Genomic DNA, 23,847 nt, shown 5'->3' with positions numbered 1-23,847 from the left:
ATCCTCATGGTTTATCCTCATGGTTGCAAAGTGGCTGCTTCACCAGTAGCCTCCCATTTCTATCCCACAACAGAAGAAGGAAAGGACAAGGAAAAATTGTGGGCACCTATATGAGGAAAATCTCTGAAATTCCCAGGATAGTTTGGCTTATGTTTAGTTGGTGAGAAGTATGTCACATGCCCACCCTTAATGCCAAGGAGGACTGGAAAATAGATTTTTTTTATAGCTGGGCACATTGTTACACTTAAAAAAAAAATGAGTTCTTTTAGAAGAGGAGAAAAGAGATCAAGCAGGGAGGTGGCTGTCTTTGCCTCACTCTTTTAGATTGCTATAGATCAGTCAGCCAGTCCTTTGTCAAAGGCCTTTGAAGCCAGTGACCCCTTCAGAGTGGCCCAAGTGAGAGAAACCAGGCTCTTTATTAGACATTCGGCATGGCCCCTTGAGTCAACTAGCAGACTTGCATCTGTATAACCTGCTGCTCTACGAGGGAACGTAGAAGACACACACCTGGGCCAAAAGTGGACCCAAGAAGGGACTTCCCTGGTGGTCCCATGGATAAGAATCTACCTTCCAATACAGGGGACTCAGGTTGGATCCCTGGTTGGGGAACTATGATCCCACGTGCCACAGTGCAACCAAGACCCCATGCCACAACTAGAGGGTCTGTGCACCGCAACAAAAGATCCCACTTGGCACAAGGAAGACCCCGAAAGCCACAACTAAAACTCAACACAGCAAAATTAATTAATCTTTTAATAATTAAATTTTAAATTGACTTTAATTTTTAAATTACTCAGTTTAAATCAATTAATTTAATTTTAAAATAGACCTAGGAAAAACAAGGGGCTACTGCATGCTCTCCCAATATAGGCATGCCCCTGAAAGATGATTACCTTAGATTTTGTCCTGGACCAACCCCACTGTGGAGCATCAGAGCAGACCTCCACCACATTAACACACACCCTGATTTTTTGTATGAGCCATGGGATGAAAGGACTCCCTAGCACACCAAGTACTGATAACCATCGATCACCAGGGGAAATCATCCAGCTAGGATACTGACTCCTTTCTCTCCCAGCCACATTTTTACCACCCAGACCCTCAGTGACCCAGGTTCTGGCCCTTTCCAAGTCCTGAAATTATAAACCATATTGTCTTACAGCTCCAAGCCCCTTGCCCTCCACCACCCTTTACTGTACCCAGCCTGACCTCATCCCACACTTTTACAGCCAGCTTCAAGTTTCAACCTCAGTTCATATCCAGGTGGTTACTTGTGTGCCGTGCTGCCATGCTAATTCACTTCAGTTGTGTCCAACTCTTTGTGACCCTGTGGACTGTAGCCTGCCAGGCTCCTCTGTCCATGGGGATTCTCCAGGCAAGAATACTGGAGTGGGTTGCCGTGTCCTCCTCCAGGGGATCGTCCCGACCCAAGGATAGAACCCTTGTCTCTTATGTCTCCTGCATTGGCAGGCGGGTTCTTTACCACTAGTGCCACCTGGGAAGCCCCTTGTTACTTGTACTTCTGACCAACTGACTATAAATCAGAGTCTCTCACGAGCCCCTCCTTAGGTTCAATTAGGATACAGGAAACCAGTTTACTCACCAATTGTCAGTTTATTGCAAAGGACATTAAAGGCTATGAATCTTCAGCCAGCTGAAGATGTACACAGGGTGAGGTCCCAAAGGAGCTTCTGTCCTCCTGGAGTCTGGGACCCAGCACAGAGACACATGGAAGCATTGTTTCCCCAACTTAGACACTCTCTGAACCTCATCCTTTTGGTTCTTACGAAGGCTTCATCACACAGGCTGCTGCTGCTGCTGCTAAGTCATTTCAGTCGTGTCCGACTCTTCACAACCCCATGGACTGCAGCCTACCAGGCTCCTCCACCCATGGGGTTTTCCAAGCAAGAGTACTGGAGTGGGGTGCCATTGCTTCTCCGAATCACATAGGCATGGTTGGTTAAATCGTTGGCTGTTGGTGGCCATTAACCAATGGCCAGTCATTGGCCATTAAGTGCCAGCCTCTCTCCCCTCCCTGGAAATCAGAGACTGAAAGTTCCAAACCTCCATTCCAGGTTGGTTCCCTTGGCAAGCAGTCCCACTCTTTAGGGAATTTCTGAAAGTCACTTTATTAACATAGCCCCAGCCCGTGGTAAGAAGGGGCTTGTTATGAATAAAAAGATCATTGAAAAAGCAAGAGAATTCCAGAAAAACATCTATTTCTGCATTATTGACTATGCCAAAGCCTTTGACTGTGTGGATCACAATAAACTGTGGGAAATTTTGAAAGAGATGGGAATACCAGACCACCTGACCTGCCTCTTGGGAAATCTGTATGCAGGTCAGGAAGCAACAGTTACAACTGGATATGGAACAACAGATTGGTTCCAAATAGGAAAAGGAGTATGTCAAGGCTGTATATTGTCACCCTGCTTATTTAACTTCTATGCAGAGTACATCATGAGAAACGCTGGGCTGGAAGAAGCACAAGCTGGAATCAAGATTGCCGGGAGAAATATCAATCACCTCAGATATGCAGATGACACCACCCTTATGGCAGAAAGTGAAGAGGAACTAAAAAGCCTCTTGAAGAAGATGAACGAGGAGAGTGAAAAAGTTGGCTTAAAGCTCAACATTCAGAAAACGAAGATCATGGCATCCGGTCCCATCACTTCATGGGAAATAGATGGGGAAACAGTGGAAACAGTGTCCGACTTTATTTTTGGGGCTCCAAAATCACTGCAGATGGTGACTGCAGCCATGAAATTAAAAGACGCTTACTCCTTAGAAGGAAAGTTATGACCAACCGAGATAGCATATTCAAAAGCAGAGACATTACTTTGCCAACAAAGGTCTGTCTAGTCAAGGCTATGGTTTTTCCAGTGGTCATGTAATGGATGTGAGAGTTGGATTGTGAAGAAGGCTGAGCGCCGAAGAATTGATGCTTTTGAATTGTGGTGCTGGAGAAGACTCTTGAGAGTCCCCTGGACTGCAAGGAGATCCAACCAGTCCATTCTGAAGGAGATCAGCCCTGGGATTTCTTTGGAAGGAATGATGCTAAAGCTGAAATTCCAGTACTTTGGCCACCTCATGCGAAGAGTTGACTCATTGGAAAAGACTCTGATGCTGGGAGGGATTGGGGGCAGGAGGAGAAGGGGACGACAGAGGATGAGATGGCTGGATGGCATCACTGACTCAATGGACGTGAGTCTGAGTGAACTCCAGGAGTTGGTGATGGACAGGGAGGCCTGGTGTGCTGCGATTCATGGGGTCGCAAAGAGTCAGACACGACTGAGCGACTGAACTGAACTGAACTGAACAGTTTCCCTTAGAATCAGGGATTCAAATGATGCCGTCTACTCCCACCTCCTGAAAGTCCTGCTTCTAGGTTGACTTTATTCTTAGGCAGATTCTTTCTGCACAGTGGCAAGTAGGGAAGCACAAGCTAGGAGTTTACATTCTGCCTGTTTAATCTTAAGAAAGATCCTTTCTCTTCACATTCATTGGACCAGCACAAGTTACATGGACACCCATTGACCAGTCACTGCCAGGGAGAAGAAATGCGTGGATCAGCCAGGTCTGAGTTATATACCCAACCCTGGAGGGCAGGGAGTGGAACCCCAAAGGAAACTCAATGTTCTGTTCCAGCAAGAAGCCACAGTGGAGGCTTGGCAAGCACAAACCAGAGATACCTGCTAAAGATGGAGAGTCAATAATGTTATCAGAGCTGATGAACTAAAAGATCAGAATTTTGCTTTTGGATGATTAATCTGGAACCTGGGTCCAGGATGGACTTGGGATTGTGGAAGTCTGAGGTTAGGAGGACTAGTTAGAAGGCAACTAGATTGATCCAGGTAAAGGATATGACAGTGGAATAGAAAAAGAAAGGACTAGTACAAGAAGTTATTACAGAAATTATTATGATCACTCACATCAAGGAGATATAAGGAAAAGATATTAGGTAAAAGGAAAGTTGCCCAGTTAATAAAATGTGGGAGAATGCCCTGCTCAGAATGCTAAGACTCAGTCCACCATGGAATTGTGAAATAGCCTACCCATCACTATTATGTTCTTCCTCCTCTCAGGTAAACTGCCAGTTTTAAAAATTACAGTCACTCCCCAGATCTCTTCAGACACCTTCAGATCTATTTGGAAAAACAGCAAGAAATCTAGTAGTACTCATAAAAAGAAGAAAAAGGTATGCTCTTGGCTATCTATGCATGTGAGTAGCAGCTCCACTGAATGGAGCCTGGGTACTCTGTTGGGGTAGATGGTACCATGGGTAGCACATGGGCTTGGTGAGAGCATGAGCATTTGAGTTCGAAGTCACACTCCCCTAAACCATCATTGCACTCTGATGGATGATGACTATACCAAGGGACAAGCAGGAAGAGAACAGCACAGTTCTCTCAAAGATTAGTGCAAACTCTGCCGCCTCTCTTTGAACTTTCCCCACCAACCCCAACACACACACACACACACACACACACACACACACATTCTGGTTCCTGTTAGCCTACTGTGGGTCTGCAACGGTGAATTTATATCAATTCTTTATGAAGCTGTGCTGTGTTGCCTCTTTTTGTTGTTCAGTCAGTAAGTTGTATCTGACTCTTTGTGACCCCATGGACTGCAGCACGCCAAACTTCCCCGTCCTTCACCATCTCCCAGAGTTTGCTCAGACTCGTGCCCATTGAGATGATGATGTCATCCAACTATCTCATCCTCTGTCACCCCCTCTCCTCCTGCCTTCAATCTTTCCCAACATTAGGATCTTTTCCAGTGAGTTGGCTTTTCACATCAGATGGCCAAAATACTGGGGCTTCAGCTTCAACATCAGTCCTTCCAACAAATATTCAGGGTTATTTCCTTTAGGACTGACTGGTTTGATCACCTTGCTGTCCAAGGGACTCTCAAGCGTCTTCTCCAGCACCACAGTTCAAAAGCACCAATTCTTCAGTCTTCCGTATTCTGCCTCTTAGGGCGGGTAATGATTTACATATGCTTCCTTTCTACTGTATGAAGTTGAACTTCCTTTTTCTTTTTTTCTAATTATGATTTCCTGTCCATTTTTTCACAGGCTAAAAACTGAATACGAATGCCATGTATCCATATGGATTCTATCTATTTCCATGGACAACTAGATGCGCCTGGAAAAATATTGCTTGTAACCAAGTGGCTTGTAACCAAGTATCACTGTAACCAAGCCCCTTTCAAGTTCTAAAATTTGATAAGCCTCTTTTATGAAAGTTCAGAATAGTGTTAGTCTTATCATGTTTATCATTTTCTAAAATGTGGGTTTCACAAACATGTCTTAGTAAAAATAAGTGGAATTCTTCTTTGGGGCTCTTGTGCATGTCAAGTTTATAATTTGAAGGAAGTTATGATCTTTATCTAGAAAAGAAAAAAATCTTCTTTCATAAATGTATCTATGGTTGGGAGCAACAGGAATTTGGGAAATAATAACCACTTTCTGAAAGACAACATCTCTAAAAATAGGGATCTTACCCCAAATGAGGAAACCTCCGCTTACTGCAACCTATACCCGCATTAAAGTTTCAGACAGCTCCATGGGCAATGGAAGAGGTGTCATGGATCAATATATTGATGATAAATTGGGTTTGTTAAATTGTACATGTTGCAGGGATAAAAAGCATAGATTGGGCAATTAAAATGAAACCAGAATTCTCTGTGGAAACCTGCTGCTTTTCAGGTGACCTTGGGCAGGTCAGTTAACCTCACTGTGCCTCAGTTTCTCCTTACATAAGATACAGATAAGAAGAGCACATAGTCATTTGGTGAGCATTGAATGAGGTGACACATGTCAAGTATTTTAAGATAATACCTGTTTCATTGTATGTTTTCAAAAATTAATATTAATGACTGGTATTATTGCTGATGTTAGAATTGAGTGATTCCAGTTATTTCACTTACAATAGCTACACAAGAAAAATAGAAAAAAAAAAAAAGGCTTAAGATCTCTTCATTTAGCACTTAGAAACTGCCATTGATTCTATGTATAATGTAACAAGTTCTGGTATGTTCTGGGCAAAAATCTAATTGTGGAGGTGAGGATGGTTATGGTAAATTATGTCCTCTCTTGAGGATCTTAGCTCCTAGCAAGGAAGTCAGGATCCTCATTCATTAAAAGTAAACATTAGGGCATGAGTTGAAATAGTCAGGGTAAGCAAGCCTATGGAATAGTGACAGCAACTTAACAAATCTCCAGAACTTATATATCTGATGTTAAGATGTGTGAGGCTTCCTGGTAAATTGTTTCTGCTAAAAAAAAAAAATAGAACTTTTTAAAGATTTGCCACTGACATCCACGGGATGGGAGTGTAAAATCTGTGTGTTCATTTAGGTGTATTTTGACAATGTCTATCAAAATGAAAACAAACAAACAACCTATAGCCTTGACTCAGGCATGCCTACATTTAGGGGTCTTTTGACAATGTCTATCAAAATGAAAAAAAAAAAAAAAACAACATAGCCTTGACTTAGGCATACATACATATTTCCTTGCACATGTCTGGAGTATATCTATCTATAGAAATATGTATATGCTGCTGCTGCTGCTGCTAAGTCGCTTCAGTCGTGTCCGACTCTGTGCGACCCCATAGATGGCAGCCCACCAGGCTCCCCCGTCCCTGGGATTCTCCAGGCAAGAACACTGGAGTGGGTTGCCATTTCCTTCAGTGCGTGAAAGTGAAGTCGCTCAGTCGTGTCTGACTCTTTGAGACCCCATGGACTGCAGCCTACCAGGCTCCTCCATCCATGGGATTTTCCAGGCAAGAGTACTGGAGTGGGGTGCCATTGCCTTCTCCATGTATATAGAAATATCTAAGGAAATATGTATTAAGATGTTTACAGCAGCACTATTAATTATACATTGGAAACAACTAAATGTCTCTCAACTGGTTCTCAGAGACATAAATCACAGGAAATGTATATAGTGGAATACTGTGCGGTCATTAGGAAGAACAACGTGCATATGAAAAAGCTTATGTGGAGAGACGCGCTAGTCATACTATTAAACAAAAAGAGCAGCCTGGAGAATAGTGAATGTGAAAATTTCACATTAAAATGAACTGGTATAATATGAGTTGGCAATTTCATCTCTGGGTTTATATATCCAAAAAAATTGAAAGCAAGATCACGAAGAGATAATTGTACACCTATGTTCATAAAGTGTTATTCATAATAATTAAATGATAGAAGCAACCCATGTATCCACTGATGGATGAATAGATCAGCAAAATGTGGTCGATACATACAATGGCATAGTATTCACTTTTAAAAAGGAAGGAAATTCTGACACATGCTATAGCATGGATGAACCTGGAGGACTTTATGCTGTGTACACCAGTTACAAAAAGACAAACACTGTATAATTCCAATTATGTGAGGTACCTAGATTATTCAAACTCAGAAACAGAAAGGAAAATGGTGGGTGCCAGAGGGACAAGGGCGAAATGCAGAGTTGTTTAATGGGTATGGAATACAGTTTCAGTTTGGGAAGATGAAAAAGTTCTAGAGATTGGTTGCTAACAATGTGAATATACTTAATGCTACTGAACTATATACACTTAAAAATGGTTAGGATGGGGGTTTCCCTGGTGGCTCATGGGAAAAAGAATCCACCCACCAATGAAAGAGACAATGGTTCCATCCCTGATCCAGGAATATCCCATATGCCGTGGAGCAACTAAGCCCATGCACCCCAACTACTGAACCTATGTTCTAGAGTCCAGGAGTCACAACTACTGAAGCCCTTGCACCCTAGAGTCTGTGCCACACAGCAAGAGAAGCCACTGCAGTGAGAAGCCCGGCACTGCAACTGGAAGAGCCCCCGCCTGCAAAGAAGACCCGGCACAGCCAAAAATAAGTAAGTAAATAAAGTTTAAATCTTTAGGATGGTAAACTCTACGTTATATATATTTTACCACAATTTAAGTTTTTAAATGAGTTGATGTGTTACATGTCTGCTAGTATATATGTAGCAGTTTCTGAAGAGTCTATTAATAGTACTTGCTTTTTTCCCATTGGATACTCAATTTACTATTTTAAGGTTTTTATCATTTATGAGCTGTCAATTAAAAAAAAAAACACCTTACAATTGTTTGATGAACATCAGTAACAGCACTTTGGGGTTGTTATATGACCTGGTGCCAAAAGAGAGGAAGAAACACAGTAAGTGCCACGTGTCATGATTTTTCTGGGAGGAACGAATAGTGGCAAAGGATGCTCACTAAGGACAACAAGATAAGTGAGTTTTTCCTCAATGCAGAAGCAATGTAGCTGGAACAGGTAGAGAGAAGTTCTGACCAATTTCAGAAATGTTAAAATGTGAGGCGGGGAAAAAGACAGTCCTCGGTGTGTTTGGATGCCTGAGCTAATTAATCTGATGAGGGTCCCAGTGAGGAGTGTTTAGGAAATGACACTGGAAAAGTGGATTGGTGCTATATTGCGGCAGGATTTAAGGGACCAACTGGCACATTTAGATTTTGCTGTAATGATAATGCAGAGCTGTGGAACATTTTGAATAGGAGAGTGCTGGGTGGAAAAGGAGTATAGGAAAATTAAACAGGCACTTTAGATTGAATGCTAGAGTGGGGAGCAGAGATAGGAAGGAAGTCAGGACACAATAATCCAGGGGTGGGGAGGTGAGGTTCAGACTCAACACCAACAGGTACCACTCCTTCTTAATCATCCTCTGGCCTTTCATCTAAGGTCCCTCTTTTTCTCTTTCAAACTGCCCAGTTCCCACCAATTGGGGCATTTTTATCCTCTTCTGGTTCCAGTCTTTTTTTTTTTTTTTTTTAATTAATTATCTAGCATTTATAATCATTTATAGTCAGATATGCGGTAGCTTAATGTGAATGAAACATGTTCTGGATGGTTCATCTGGGTTTGTTTACAGACATTTTTGTCTGGCTCATGAAGTTACGGTGGTCAAATTTACATCTGCTACCACTACTACTGCTCTGTCCGTTTGCTTTCACCATTTACTTCCTGGCCTCCAAGGCCCCCCATCTCCCCCCCAGTTCAAACTTTACCTCTTCTATGAGGCTTTCCCTCACTCCATCTGTCTTGAGGAAGGTTTCTGTCTCTTACCCAACTGGACTTCCTCAGTGGCTCAGATGGTAAAGCATCTGCCCACAATGCGGGAGACCCGGGTTCGATCCTTGGGTCGGGAAGATCCCTTGGAGAAGGAAATGGCAACCCAGTATCCCTTGGAGAAGGAAATGGCAACCCACTCCAGTATTCTGGAGAAGGAAATGGCAATCCACTCCTGTATTCTTGCCTGGAAAATCTCATGGACGGAGGAGCCTGGTTGGCTACTGTCCATGGGGTCGCAAAGATGGGGTCGCCAAGAGTTGGACAGGACTGAGCAACTTCACTATCTACCATCTGTCTCTTACAGCACTTAATGCACCACTCAACAAACAGCACAAATGTGACCCTGTGTCCATATTTGTAATCTTACATTTTAATGCATCCTTGACTCCTCTGCCAGATTTCTGGAGTTTGGTTAGCCTAGACCCAGGGGCACCAGGCCTGACCTCAGGAGGTGAGGGAATGATGAGGCCCAATAAAAAGAAGTGGGAAGCTCTGAGTCCTAATCCTGACACAGCAGGTGGCCACCACTAGGTGGTAGTGGTGACCAAGCATCTTCCGGTCTCCCTGCCTCAGCTTCGGTATCTTTTAAATGAAGATGTTACCTGCTTTGCTTGGGAAAACATAATAACATGACCCTGGGCTGGTAGTAATAGAAGAACCCTAGTTTCCACTGTCCCCTTCTCAGAATAGCAGAATTACTTTTCTGAATTACTATAAATTACTTTTATAAATATAGCAGAATTACTATCAATTACTTTTTGGGACTTCATTATTCCTGCATATAAAAAGTTAAACTAGCTTTAAGTTTCTTAGAGTGTGGTCTCCTGGGTTCCTGGAATCCTTTCAGGGGACCAACAACGTCAAAACTATTTACATAACAGTATTCATAGCTATGAGGTTCCCTGGTAGCTCAGCTGGTAAACAATCAGCCTGTAATGCAGAAGACCCCGGTTCAATTCCTGGGTTGGGAAGATCCCCTGGAGAAGGGAATGGCTACCCACTCCAGTATTCTTCCCTGGAGAATCCTATGGACAGATAAGCCTGACGGGCTACACAGTCCATGGGATCTGCAAAGAGTCGGACACGACTGAGAGACTAAGCACAGCACAGCACTCATAGCTATTTTTCTTCATTCTCTCTTGTGAGTGTACAATATTGGTATTCTAAGGATAACTTGTAATGGATTTCTTACTGTTTTGAAGTGAATTAATATATTCAAATTTTTCCCGTTTTCTTAAAAAGGAAATACATATGTATAAGCGTGTATATGTACACATCCATCCTACACAAACAAAAGTTCTTAAATGTCCTTAAGTAATTTTTAAGTGTAAAGGGGTCCCGAGACCAAAATATTTGAGAACCGTTGAACCAGATTTCTAGCTCGTCATTCATTCACTCAACAAATAACTGTCCCTTCCCGAGGCTGCATTTCTTAAACGAAGGCGATGATCAAGAAATAGTCCCCGCTCCCAGGGCGTTTACATTTGAGAGGGACGAATATATCAACAAGACAACTTCTAAAAGCGGTGTCATGAAGACATAAAACAGGACACGTGTTTCCACCGCGCAGGGTCGGCCCGGGGTCTCTCAGCCCGCTGAGCTGGCCGGGCGATGGGGACGCGAGTACCGGGAACCAGCACACCGGGAAGCCGCTGGTGCCGGCGTACGGTGATGTCACTGGGCCGCGCCAGCCAATCGCGGGCGCTCCCCCGTCCTAGACCCCCGCGGCGACCCGCGGCCTGCGGGCGGCGCTGTGGCCCGTCGGACGGCCCCACGGAGCCGCCATAGCCGCCCGCCTCCCACGACTCAACGTCTCCGTCGCCGGCTCCGCGCCGCCGCTATGGCCGACGTGGAAGACGGTGAGGAACCCTGCGCCCTGTCCTCTCACTCGGGGAGCGCAGGATCCAAGTCGGGCGGCGACAAAATGTTCTCTCTCAAGAAGTGGAACGCGGTGGCCATGTGGAGCTGGGACGTGGAGTGCGATACGTGCGCCATCTGCAGGGTCCAGGTGATGGGTAAGCGCAGCACGCGAGGCCCCGGCTGTGCTGCGGCCTCCGCAGGCCCGGCATCGGGCGTAGGGGCTTGAAGGACCAAGCCTCCGAGAGACCGTTCCGGGAGGAGTAAGGGCGGGATCGCCCTGCCCCGGCCCCGGGAGACCGCGGGCCACGCCGAGCTGCCGCTGATCCGAGGGCTGCGGCCGCTGCCAGGGGCCGAGGGGTCGTTCAGCAGGCGACCTGTGCCGGGGACGGGTATTCTGGGGGCAAAAAAGGAGTAGCAGGCAGGACGATTAAACAAGGTCATTTCCAGTAGTGATCGGTGTGATCACGACAATAAAAGTAGATGATTTAACGGGAGCTGAGAGGAACCACTTCGGTTTGTGTGGCCAGCGACGGCACCCTTTGCCGAAAGCAAACCACACAGAGGTCAAGGTCAAGGCCCTGAGTCAGCGGGTCAGTCTGATGGTTCTGGTCACACATCAAAGTGATGCTCTGGAGTCATCTTCCCCCAAAATGACCACTAGTCGTGCTCTGGAGAGGCTCAGGGAAGAAGAGAGTTCCTAGCCGTCCCCTTTCTGGATTGGCTACTGTTCTGCTGGCTTTTAAACCTGGATGATTCAAGATTGGTCAGATAGCGCTCGGTTCGCTTGAACTAGAAGAATGTAAACCCTTTTATTCAGAGACATGAAGCTTCATCTCTTTACTGGCCACTCCCCATCCTAGCATGCCATTTCCTGGAGAAGGGTAGTGTCCTCAAGTCCGGCCTTTATGGAAAGCCCTCTTTTGCAGACTTGTTACTTCTTTCTATGATATTTTTAATAAAAATATTGGACCAAATGAAGCATTTCAGAACAGCTTCATCTCGTTGTGTTTTATATGGTCTCTGTTTTAAGATCTTAGACGACCTTAAAACAGAGTTGCTGTTTAAATGCACGTTATATTTTTAAATAGGGCATTTAAAACTACAGCATTTAAGAGCGTCTTAAATGTCATTTCTTGAAGGTAGTTGGAGAAAACTGAGGCTTCTGTAGTTTGAAAACTTTGTGTCTTGCACTGAAAAATGAGACAGTTGGAGAAAATAACTTAGAAGTTGCTTTCCCTTCTTGAGCATTGAAAATTCAGACCTAGCAGAAATAAGAGATTTCACAATTTACTCTCTCTGTGGTATGTGCTTATGTTATGTATTCGTAGGAATTTGTTATAAAGAGAATTTGCAACTATGGGATTCAAATTTTTTTTACTTTTTAAAAGAACTAGATTTCAGATGTGATCCACTTATTTTGTGTATCGGGTTTTTAGGTACTTAGTTTATGGGCCTGCAATACAGCCCCCTTGCCCTAACCCTTTCTTGAAAGCTAGAATCATAACTTCCAGTTTGTGGGATTTTTTTCTTTTTTAGTTTAAAATAATTTTCCTAAAAGAGCATTTTATTTTTCTCCCCAAAGAAAACTTTTAAATTAGGTAGAAATGCAAAATATAATGGTTGAAAGTTTGCAAGAAATAAACTTTACTGGGATATTTAAGGTAAGTCAAAGTATGGGCTATAAATGACTCACTTCTCACATTAACTTTCTAATTATAACAAGTATTTGGCTACTGTGGATTAATGTTTCAGATTTACAACAGCTGTACTTTGGGTTCAGGAAAGTATTCTGGGCTAGACCTCTCTATTTTGTTTATGAGGTGTTAAAATCCATTTAGTGGTCAGGTGACAGCAGAAGGAAGTTTGTTTTCTGGCATCATTCTAAAAGGTGTTACTGTACTCCTTAGAAATGCGCTGTTCTAGATATTAAGAACATCATCAAAAAAAAATGTTTTCTTTCATCTGAAACTTTAGGAATTTTTATCTGTTCAGGTCAGTTGTTGATAGTGAATCTAAATCAAAGCTGTAGGCATAATTCAGAGACTTCTAGATTCTATAAAAAGCCCACTTAATCCCGTGTCCTTGATATTTGAATTCATCTCATACACCTAAATGATTTGTTATAACTTCTTGATCTAAGAGTTGCCAGTCAGCCCATTCTAATATAGTTAACACACTCTTCCTTGGTTTCCACTCTGCCGACTTTATTGTGAAAGGAGCAGCTAGCAAGCACCAGTGAGGAAGAGGGGACTAAGTTTGCTTGCACTGTGAAGGGATAAAGAGCCAGAGTAACCTTCCACAGCTATCCGTTAACTTGGACGTTTGACATAACCTTCTGGAGCCTTGTTTTCCTAACTTGTAAAAGAGACAGTTGGGATCATGAACTCTAATTCTGTGACTGCACAGAACCAGAGGCATGTCTTCCCCCTTATATCATGATCCTTGCGATATTTAATTGTTTACCTATCTGCTTTCCCATTTACTGGTGAGACCAGGGACCCAGACTTGGTCATTTTGGTGGCCCCCCGGGCATTACTCTTTGCACAGGGTAGGTACTCAGTAACTGTGAAATTGAAGAAAGCCTCAGGAGGCAGTGGTTGTTTTTAATCCACACTGAAGAGGCCAGGGTGGTGTGTTTTTTTAAGGGTAAGAGCATGCAGAGAGGACCAAACAAATGCCTGAGCTATATCCAGTGGAAGAAAAGAAGCAGGCTTCAACTCTATCCTGTTTCTATTTTTATAGAATTTTTCTCTAATTTATATTAAAATCTATTTTTTTTCTGTTAGTTTGAACTTCCTTTCACCCAACTTTGACTGCTGTCAGCTAGTGAATGAGTCCATTTCTTTGGTTCCTGAAATATTCTATATTACCTTCTTCATCAAGCAAATGGTAGTACAGCCTGAATTTTGAAAATGTCTAGTATATCCTTTTGGTTCCCATTCCTCATATTTACTCCCAGGTAATTTATTAAAATACTTTACCGTTGTTGGGTAAATGCATTAGGCTCAGATTATTTGTAAAGGGAGCATTTCCTTAAAAAAGAAAAAATAAGAGAGAAACCTAATATTTAGGGGTTTTTTAAATTTGATTTTTATGTAGGTTGTACAGTCACAACTTAAAAACTTGAGAAAGTATGCAGTGAAAAACCCCTTCCCAGTCCATCTCCTCCCAGGTGAACTTTATTATTAGTTTCTTGAATATCCTTCTAGAGTTTCTATATATATGTAAGCAAATACCAATATATATGTGTGGCTTATTTTAAAGGATGTCTTGAAAATAAACTATGCGTAAAATTGATACGTGTGCATGTGTCCAGTGAGTAATATAGCGGAATATAGCATATTTTTCTCTAGAGGTTACATCCACTGTCAGGACATCTTTTCATTAGCGCTTGTAAAAATAGAGGGTCAGTAACCCTTGTGAAATTGCTCCTGGTCATAAGTAAATTAGTAGAGTGCCTTGTACTTGACTCATCTTTAAGCAGTTATGTTCAGATGAGAAATTAATAGTATGAGTCTTTTAATCTACATCTCTAACCCTTTGGGCCTTTTATTTGACTTTAAAGTATGTGGGGTTTTAAAAATTGCATTCTGAGCATCAGAATGAGAATTGCTGTTTGTTTGCTTTCAGATGCCTGTCTTAGATGTCAAGCTGAAAACAAACAAGAGGATTGTGTTGGTATGTTGTAATTTTGTTCTCCTGCTTTTTCAACTGAAGGTTTTCTCTCAGTGGGGATGTTTGAATTTGCAATTAAGATTGGCTTTATCAATACACAAAAATAAACTGTAAAGCAGCGATTCATTATTAATATAAAATGTGTTGGTTCTCAAAGGGTTTTAATAGGATTATCTGTAAGTCCTTTAATTGCTTGTAATTCAGAAGAATTGATTATATATTGTAGACATGGGCATGGTAAATGTTTTAATAATCAAAAAAGAAATATATTTTCTTCTATTAAGAAAAATATAAAATAAGGAATTTGCCAAAACATCCTTTAAATTTTGAGTATGTTACAGGTTAGTTTTGGTCAGTCAGGATTTTATTCTAACAAAGCATTTCAGTTTTCAGTACTCTTTTATGATCCAGTATTTAACTTTTCTACTAAGGTGAAAACAGTTCTAAATCTCCAGATTCCTTTGGATGTAGTTTATAGATAGAAATCTGTTAAATTTTACTTACATGTGGTACTACAGTAGTTGTCTTAGGGGAAAAAAAAAAGTTGTCTTAGGTTAAATATTGTAAGCAACTCAGATTTTTATGCTCTAGCTCTTGAGGTCATCACTTCTAAGATTGCTATATAAAAGTATATAAAGATTTTCCTGGAATGAAAGATTAACTTTGTACTTTTGTTTATATGGTTTACATACAGCTTCTGAATGATTCATGTAGTTTTAATCAAATCCTGTTTCTTTCTTCTGAAAGACTTAAAATGAGTCCCCCTAGCTTCCAACCCCCACAACCAATTTTCATTAAAAGGTTTTTTTTTTCTTTTTCATTGTTCTGTTATATGGCTAAGTTGGTCAAGCAAGGGACAAATGAAGCCCATGTTTGAGGTTGTATTCCGTATTATGGGTGATTTCCCTTGATTTAAATTTTTTCTTTGATGCTGTTTTAAAAATATTAATTTAATTGAGGATTGTGAGGGGTAGGCCAGCTTTCTTTGATCATAGAGAGGCCCTTCTTTTCTTGAAACAGCCCTGTCTTTCAAAGCCAACCACTTTGAAAATTCCATTCTGTTTGTCACATGAGGAACTGCACTGCCTATGAATGACTTAACACAGATCATCACCACTTCCAGAAAACAGTTCAGATCAGATCAGTCGCTCAGTCGTGTCCGACTCTTTGCGACCCCATGAATCGCAGCACACCAGGCCTCCCTGTCCATTACCAACTCCCAGAGTTCACTCAGACTCACGTCCATCGAGTCAGTGATGGCATCCAGCCATCTCATCCTCTGTCGTCCCCTTCTCCTCCTGCCCCCAATCCCTCCCAGCATCAGAGTCTTTTCCAATGAGTCAACTCTTCGCATGAGGTGGCCAAAGGACTGGAGTTTCAGCTTTAGCATCATTCCTTCCAAAGAAATCCCAGGGCTGATCTCCTTTAGAATGGACTGGTTGGATCTCCTTGCAGTCCAAGGAAAGAAACAGTTCAGAGGTACCACTAATAATGTTTTTTAGAAGCATGCCACCTATTTATAATAGCCTGCTATGAGCTGAAAACATTTAAAACTCATTATATCTTAGTAGATAAAACTCAGGAGGGTCTTCCCTGGTGGCTCAGTGGTAAGAAATCCCCCTGCCAGTGCAGAAGACAATGTTTGATCCCTGGTCCGGCAGGATCCCACGTGCCGTGGAGCAACTAAGCCCATGTGCCACAACTACTGAGCCTGTGCTCTGGAGCCTGGGAACTGCAGATACGGAAGCCCGAACACCTAGAGCCCGTGCTCTGTAACAAGAGAAACCATGGCAATGAGAAGCCCACGCATCGCAACTAGAGAGTAGCCTTTGCTCGACACAATTAGAGAAAAAGCCCAAGCAGCAACAAAGACCCAGCACAACCAAAAATAAAGAAAGAAAATTTAAAAATCAGGAGGACATTTTTCAATAAACTAACTTAAAGGCCCAAAAGGTCTCCAAGGTCAGTGCATGAGTGGAGTGGTTTGGGATCTAAGGAAGACTCATCTTTTAGGGCTTCCCTGGTGGTGCTAGTAAAGAACCTGCCTGCCAGTGCAGGAGGCACAAGAGATGTGGGTTCCATCCCTGAGTCTGAAAGATCCCTTGGATAAGGGCCTGGAAATCCACTCCACTATTCTTGCCTGGAGAATCCCATGGACAGAGGAGCTTGGCAGGCTACAGTCCATAGGGTTGCAAGGAGTCAAATATAAGTGAACCGACTTAGTACACGTACACAGGTCTTTTAATCTCCCAACGTGAGAAAGCATGTGGAGCTATGTAGGAGTGGGAAGCCACCACAGCATCCTCAGATTCCAACAGTGATGTCAGGTTTCCGAGCATGGTGCCTTAACCTCCTTGTTTTTTTCATTTGATTGCACCGTTGTGGCATGCGGAATCTAGTTCCCTGAACAGGGATTGAACCCCCGGCCCCCTACATTGGGAGCGCAGAGTCTTAGCCACTGGACCACCAGGGAAGTTCCCTTACCTCATTTTTTAAAGTGTAATTTCTATATGTAAGGTTCTTTTTCTTTATGACTAAAAAAAATTTATTTTGGCCAGTTAACCATCTTTAAGATTATGAACCATAATTATTACATAACAAAATAGAATTTTGAGTTCAGTAAGTTAAATTGAAATATGTAATGTCAGATATTCTTTTTTCTTTTTTCCAAGTGGTCTGGGGAGAATGTAATCATTCCTTCCACAACTGCTGCATGTCCTTGTGGGTGAAACAGAACAATCGCTGCCCTCTCTGCCAGCAGGACTGGGTGGTCCAGAGAATCGGGAAGTGAGAGCAGCCGAAGGTGTTCTTCAAGCAGTCAGTTGTTTGGAGCCCTGGTGGATCTTGTTATCAGGTGCCCTACAGAGGCTAGAACTCTCCAGGGGTCTAAGTCTTCGAATAGGAGATGGATCTGTGGTCTTCTGGAACTCATCAAAGGCATGGTTTGGCCTTTTTCAGTTTTATTTTCAGAAATTCTCTACAATTAAGATAATTTATTAAGGATGGTCTTTCCTACCTCTGTGGTATGTGTCTCACACACTGCTTAGAAGTGCTATAAAGGAGAGGACTATAAATTGAACAACCTTCATAATTTACTTACCGATATCCAAGGAGTTATTGAAGCGGTTCCGTTCAGAAGAGAATTTTTTGCATGCTTATGGTTGATCAATTTTTTTAAAAGACAATGTTATAGTAACAAATAAAGTACAGTTTAAAACCCAGTTCTTATCCTTAATGTGTTCCTAATATTTATTTTTGGCAGGGGGGAGGATAATTAATGAAATTTTTATTTGATATAATTTTAAGTTTGGGCCAGGGAACAGGGTAAATAAAATTTAACCTTTGGGTATATGGGATTTCGAGTGTCTTTATAATCCTCTCTCTCTTGACTCTTCAAGAAAACCCAGATCTGCACTCACCTAGGGAGTGGTAAAGGACAGAAGTCTTTTCAGCTTCTGGTTGTATTGTGTTATAATTTAACTGTGTTTTAGGGGGAAATGTTTACCATTGTCACATTGGGTCAAAAAGTTAACTTTACCACATGATGTTTTAATAAATGGTTTATTCTGTTTACCTCATTTGAATTGTCATTATTGCAAGTTTATGCTCAACTTTCAACTTAAACTAATTTGGCAAGTGAATGCTTTTGGTTAATTTGAAAAAATATTCATTTGTTCTTTCTTTGGTAATAATAAAATTATTAATAACTTTATTACCTACAAACATAAATGTAAGAAAATACTTAAATTTTATCAATTCACATTCAATGGAAATATCTTAGGATAATTTAGAAGCCACAAGTTCATTTTGAACTTTTTCATAACATAGGCTATTGCTATGCATTTAGCCAACTAAAATCTTGAAATCTTAATCATTCACTTGTGCAGTTGTGGAGTTTGCCAGTCTGAATCTTTTTGAGTCTAAGGAATGTGGATACATAAAAGAATATTAAAAGTATAATAATTAAAAATTAGAATTCTGTATGCTTTCAACTTACTTACTATGTATTAGATTTCTTGTAAATTTTGCTTTATTATTTTTTTCACAATTAGCTACTGAAAGAATTAATTACAATATACAACTATGTTTGTACTTTGTTGATGTTTGGACCAATTGAATGTGTTTCTTATTGTGCAGTAAGCTATTTTAGCTTCTCTTTTCCCTTCTTAAAAGGTGGTGTCTATAAAATGTGAACCAAATATTTGGCTCTGCAATGAAGAGAGAAATAGTAAGAATGTTTAGTAAGAATGTTGAGTTATTTCAGTCTGTATGACAGTATGTAAATGAAATCTGGAGAATGGTGGTAATAAGTTGATTTTCCATACAGCAAAACCTCAGCCCACCTCCTAACAAAGCTCTGTTTCTATTCCACATCAGCATCTGAGGGTAGAAGAGGAGGAGGGACTGGGACAATGCAGCCCTGATCCTACCCATCTGGGGTGATACCAGCTCATCTGCATAGCCATCTGAAGGTTGAATATACGTTGTTTCATCAGAAAGGGCACACTGTGACATGAGTTCCAGTGCAGAAGTTAAGCAGTGAACAGGTTTTTCTTTCCATTTGGTTAAACAATGTTGAATTTTACTTCACTAAGGGACGCCGTCTCTGGGGTCACACAGTCGGACACGACTGAAGTGACTTAGCAGCAGCAGTGTATTGGAAACACATCTGTGAGCTTGGGCTATTTAATTTTCTATCTCTGCAAGTTGTATTCTTGTATTACAGCTGACATCTAAGAAGATATCATCCTACCAAAACTATTACTTGCTTTTTAATAAAATATGTCCTCTTTACTCTCCTGCAGTAAACTAACGTAAATGTCTCCACACATAATTAAAATGTATATAGTAATAATTGAATTGTAATATAAAGTAGAAATGAAAGTATAATTCATTTCTTTTTCAGTATGTAAATTCTTAGACACAATTACACCAGAAGACGTAATGAAGTAGGCTGGTGAGTGTGTGTGTGTGTGGTGTGTGTGTGTGGTGTGTGTGTGTGTAATCGCTGCAGGAAGACAGCAACAATGTAGACCGCTGTTACTCAGAAAGGTGAGGAGCTTTTCCACTGATAAGACGTTTTCCTCCCAAAATGGTGGATTGTGCTAGTAAAGTTCTGAACAAAACCAATGTACAATCTTGATTTACATTTTAACTGCATATTTGGTAACTTCAGTGGATTTTAAAGCTAGGCAGAACTGTGCTTTGTGTCTACATGTAGAAAGAAATCAGGTTCTAGCCACAGATAATCAGATTTTTCAACTACATGAGTGGACATTTGAAAGTCATGTAGGATGTTGAACTATGTTTCTTCCTGTGAGACTCTACATTACAAGGTACCACACTTCTCTGGCCTCCACTCACCAAACACCAGTGGTGCCATCCAAAGAAAACATTTCCAAACCATCCCCTCTAGAGGTAGCAGTGGCTGTTTGGGGGGACACTGGTTTCAGTGCTTGTACCGGCGATTGCGATGTATACTTTGCTGCCACTATTTTGGAGAAACATGCTAATATGACACAGAAAATACATTGTTTTAAATATATAGGATTCAGAATCTTGGATAGCTGCTATTCTACATAGAGCCAAATCTTACTGATCCGTGCCCTCATCTCTAAAGGTGTGAACCACTATTAAATTAGTGTGCAATACCTAGGATACATGTGATGGTGAATATTCACTTTAGGCTTAAAGAATAAGCCTTAAATTATTTAAGTGACACTAATATAGAAAGCTTTTAGAATCAGAGAAAAGTGTTTTAAGTGTTCCTTTAGAAGTTTAGTAGACATCTGATAAGAAAGGAAATATTAAAACAATGCTTTGTTGCTTTTTAGAATATTGCCAAGGGCTATCTTTGAGTAATACTCTGAAAAGAAAGAAAAATTCCATGTTTACTTTAGTGAATCCTTATTTTTAAAAATATCACTGATTTGGATGTAAGGAAAACTAGAATTAAATACAAATAAATGTAAGTTATTTCTGTATTGGATGTTTGAATGGTATAACAAAATACATGAGAAAAGCTTACATAATGGTTCCTCTATAGCCATCTTTATGTCATTCCATTTCTACCACGGTCAGGTTTTGTTCAGCAAAAATATGCCTTCAGGAAGTCTTTTCTCTACATGTTGATATTGAGTTTAAAGCCTGAGAGCTGAAACTCTAGTGCCAGAACACCTGGATTTGCATCCCAGTGCCAACATTTTCTTGTATGACCTTGAACAAGTTGCTTCTCCCTTTACTTAAGTTTCCTCATGTACAATGTAGATAACAATAACGATACCTCCCTCACCAGATCGTTTTGAGGACTGAAGACCAAATGTGTTAATACAAATGTAAAACTGAAAACAGCTCCTAGTGCATGGTAAGTGCTGCTGTTACTTCATTTTAGTGATTTCTGGAAGATGCTTTAACAGAAGTGGAACTTTAAAAAATACTGTGCTTTTAGTTATGGGGCAAAACATTCCTAACTTCTGAATAAAAGTATTCTGAGGAAAAATTGTCATAAACAGATTTCTTGTAGCGCTGTGAGTTTTTGTGGAGGATGGTAATGAGACCTTCATGACTTGCCTGTTAAATTTTTTTCTAATCATTCACGTCAAGATTTCTAGATTTTATATTAAAAGGTTTTGTAAATGTTGAGCTCTCTTTAATTTTAGGTTTCCCATCTCAGAAATATTTCATCAGACCTTACAGATATGAATATAGCAGTACATTTAAAATTTTTTTATTGAATTACAGTTGATTTACAATGTTGTCCGATGGCACCCCACTCTAGTACTCTTGCCTGAAAAATCCCATGGACAGAGGAGCCTGGTAGGCTCCATGGGGTCACTAGGAGTCGGACATGACTGAGCAACTTCACTTTCATTTTTCACTTTCATGCATTGGAGAAGGAATTGGCAACCCACTCCAGTGTTCTTGCCTGGAGAATCCCAGAGACAGGAGCCTGGTGGGCTGCCGTCTATGAGGTCGCACAGAGTCGGACACGACTGAAGCGACTTAGCAGTAGCAGTAGCAGCAGTTAATTTCTGCTGTACAGGAAAGTGATTCAGTTTTGTGTATGAAAGTAGTAGTCACTCAGTTGTGTCGGACTCTGCAACCCAGTGGACTGTAGCCCACCAGGCACCACTGTCCTTGGAATTCTCCAGGCAAAAATAATAGAGTGTTGCCATTCCCTTCTCCAGGGGTTATTCCCAACCCAGGGATCAAACTCAGGTCTCCTGCATTGCAGGCAGATTACCTCTGGGCCACCAGGGAAGCCCATATAAAGTTCCCTGTGATGCATAGGACCTTGTTGTTTATCCATTCTATGTTTAATAATTTGCATCTGCTAATCCGGAACTCCCAGTTCATCCCTCCCTCCTCACATCTCCCCCTTGGCAACCACAAATCTGTTCTCTGTTATCAAGCAGTATATTTTTCAACCACTTGATTTGGGGCGTATCCACACATTTAGAAAAATGTATCTTTTTTGATTGCTCTCAGTTTTCATCTTCCTAGATTTTCTAGGAATAAGCTTTACGATCAATCTGATACTTTCTCTTGCCCATGCACTTGTTAAACCTGAGTCAACGGTTGAAACTCAAGCTGCTTTTCCTAGGTTGGCTGGAAACGCCTTCCTGAGTGGCTGTAGCTGCCACGCAGCATAGTAGTAAGACCGCCTGTTTTGAAGCCACTCAGCCTGGCTTGGAATTGTAGCTGCATCTGTGTGATATTGCACAAAGTCCTTAACTTCTTTGTGCCTATTTCCTCACCTAAAATAGAATAACAATATTATCTACCTCATAGAGCCGCTATGAAGATTAAATGAATTAGTGATGTTAACTGCCTAGAACAATGCCTGAAACAGAGTACACACTCAATAAATGGTAGCCATCTTTGTATTGGATTGGCCAAAAGCTTCCTTCAGATTTTTCTGCAAGATGTTACGAAAAACCTGAAGGAAATTTTAGCCAACCCAGTAGGTCACTACTGCCATTGCCGATCTCTGCCTTAATCAGAGAATGGCCTTTCAGAAAGGTTTATTGTTTGCTTCTTGTAAGAATCCTGACATTTGCATGTCCCTACAACGTGTAAGGAACTGTCAACATGGGTTTTTAGAAGAATGGTTTTCAACCTTTTATTTTTTAACCACCTCAACACATCTGAAAAGCACATTTCATCAGTAACAATGGGATCTCCCAGAAAGATTCTCAAAATAGGATGTGTGTAGCAGATGGGCAGGGAGAAGAGTTAGGAAAAAATACCCAGATGACAATCTTAGGTAAAAATTTTGGAACTGGGACTTCCCTGGTTGTCCAATGTTAAGACTCCGAGCTTCCAATCTGAGGGGCTCGAGTATCCCTGATTGGGGAACTAAGATCCCGCATGCTACTAACTCACCTCGGCCAAGAGAAAAAAAAAAATGGAACTATTTTAGCACAGATGAAATGTTCTATGCCAGTTGAATTTTATCCTAGCCTGTAAGAAGATGCCTACTGTCTTAACTTATTGGGACTTACAAAGAAAATATAACTAAATTCTTTATCCCAAAATTTTAGTGTAATAGAATAATCATAATTCTTGCCAGACCACCATGGATGTGACTTTATAAATCCAAATAATACATAGCATAAAACAAGCTTTGTGTGGTTGTTATAATAGCAATTCTTAGACCTTTATTGTACATTAAACCCTACAATGCTAATTCCTACTCTGCTATTTCTCTACTTTTATAAAAAGTTATATATAACATTGTAAATGTGTGTGCGCACTCAGTCGTGTCCAACTCTTTTCGACCCCATGGACTGTAGCCTGCCAGGCTCCTCTGTCCATGTAATTTTCCAGGCAAGAATACTGGAATGGGTTGCCATTTCCTCCTCCAGGGGATCTTCCCAACCCAGTCTCTTGCATCTCCTGCATTGGTAGGCAGATTCTTTACCACTGTTCCACTTGGGAATAACATTATATATTTATAATAAAATTTTATTATTTCTTGCTTGGCATACCAATGGAATTTGAATACAAATACAAAAATTTTCTCTCTCAGAGGTGGCAGGTCTGTTAGGGAATGTTAGATTTACAACAGCATTGTGTAGTAGAATGTAATGTACCGTCTAAGAGACACTCAGTGCTCTAGGAATTAGAAGGGACAGAACACATTCTCTCGCAACATATACAGTACAGTCAGCCGTCCATATCTTCAGT

General features: G+C 41.2%; 2 protein-coding genes across 3 annotated transcripts in view; both read left to right on the top strand.

The window, feature by feature from the left end:
- The window catches only part of LRRC78 (leucine rich repeat containing 78), a 60,832-nt gene extending 55,494 nt beyond the window's left edge, over positions 1 to 5,338 (top strand). Inside the window, exons 10-11 of the mRNA XM_010801573.3 lie at positions 4,086 to 4,198; positions 5,081 to 5,338. Coding sequence (XP_010799875.1) covers positions 4,086 to 4,198; positions 5,081 to 5,092 — 125 coding nt within the window. The 3' untranslated portion in view covers positions 5,093 to 5,338. The remainder of the gene's footprint in view (positions 1 to 4,085; positions 4,199 to 5,080) is intronic.
- A 5,608-nt stretch (positions 5,339 to 10,946) lies between these two features.
- RNF7 (ring finger protein 7) lies at positions 10,947 to 18,236 on the top strand. Of its 2 annotated transcripts, none has more exons than XM_005201870.2 (3): positions 10,947 to 11,131; positions 14,614 to 14,661; positions 17,331 to 18,236. In XM_005201870.2, exons 1-3 carry the CDS (start codon positions 10,964 to 10,966, stop codon positions 17,385 to 17,387), a joined length of 273 nt encoding a protein of 90 aa, XP_005201927.1. In that variant the 5' UTR covers positions 10,947 to 10,963; the 3' UTR covers positions 17,388 to 18,236. The 2 variants fall into 2 exon arrangements, with proteins under 2 accessions (XP_005201927.1, NP_001069188.1); NM_001075720.2 differs by having other exon boundaries at positions 10,961 to 11,138.
- Positions 18,237 to 23,847: the final 5,611 nt, after the last annotated feature.

Source organism: Bos taurus, chromosome 1 (genome assembly GCF_002263795.3).
Source record: "Bos taurus isolate L1 Dominette 01449 registration number 42190680 breed Hereford chromosome 1, ARS-UCD2.0, whole genome shotgun sequence".
Classification (NCBI taxonomy): domain Eukaryota; kingdom Metazoa; phylum Chordata; class Mammalia; order Artiodactyla; family Bovidae; genus Bos; species Bos taurus.
Note: the sequence above shows the minus strand (reverse complement) of the source record. Positions and strands in the feature narration are given on the sequence as shown.

Coding starts and splice junctions, on each gene's coding strand:
- RNF7 (NM_001075720.2), top strand. CDS start 10,964: ATGGCCGACGTGGAAGACGGTGAGGAACCCTGCGCCCTGTCCTCTCAC. Junction 11,139..14,613: donor CTGCAGGGTCCAGGTGATGG/GTAAGCGCAGCA, acceptor GTTTGCTTTCAG/ATGCCTGTCTTAGATGTCAA. Junction 14,662..17,330: donor CAAACAAGAGGATTGTGTTG/GTATGTTGTAAT, acceptor CTTTTTTCCAAG/TGGTCTGGGGAGAATGTAAT.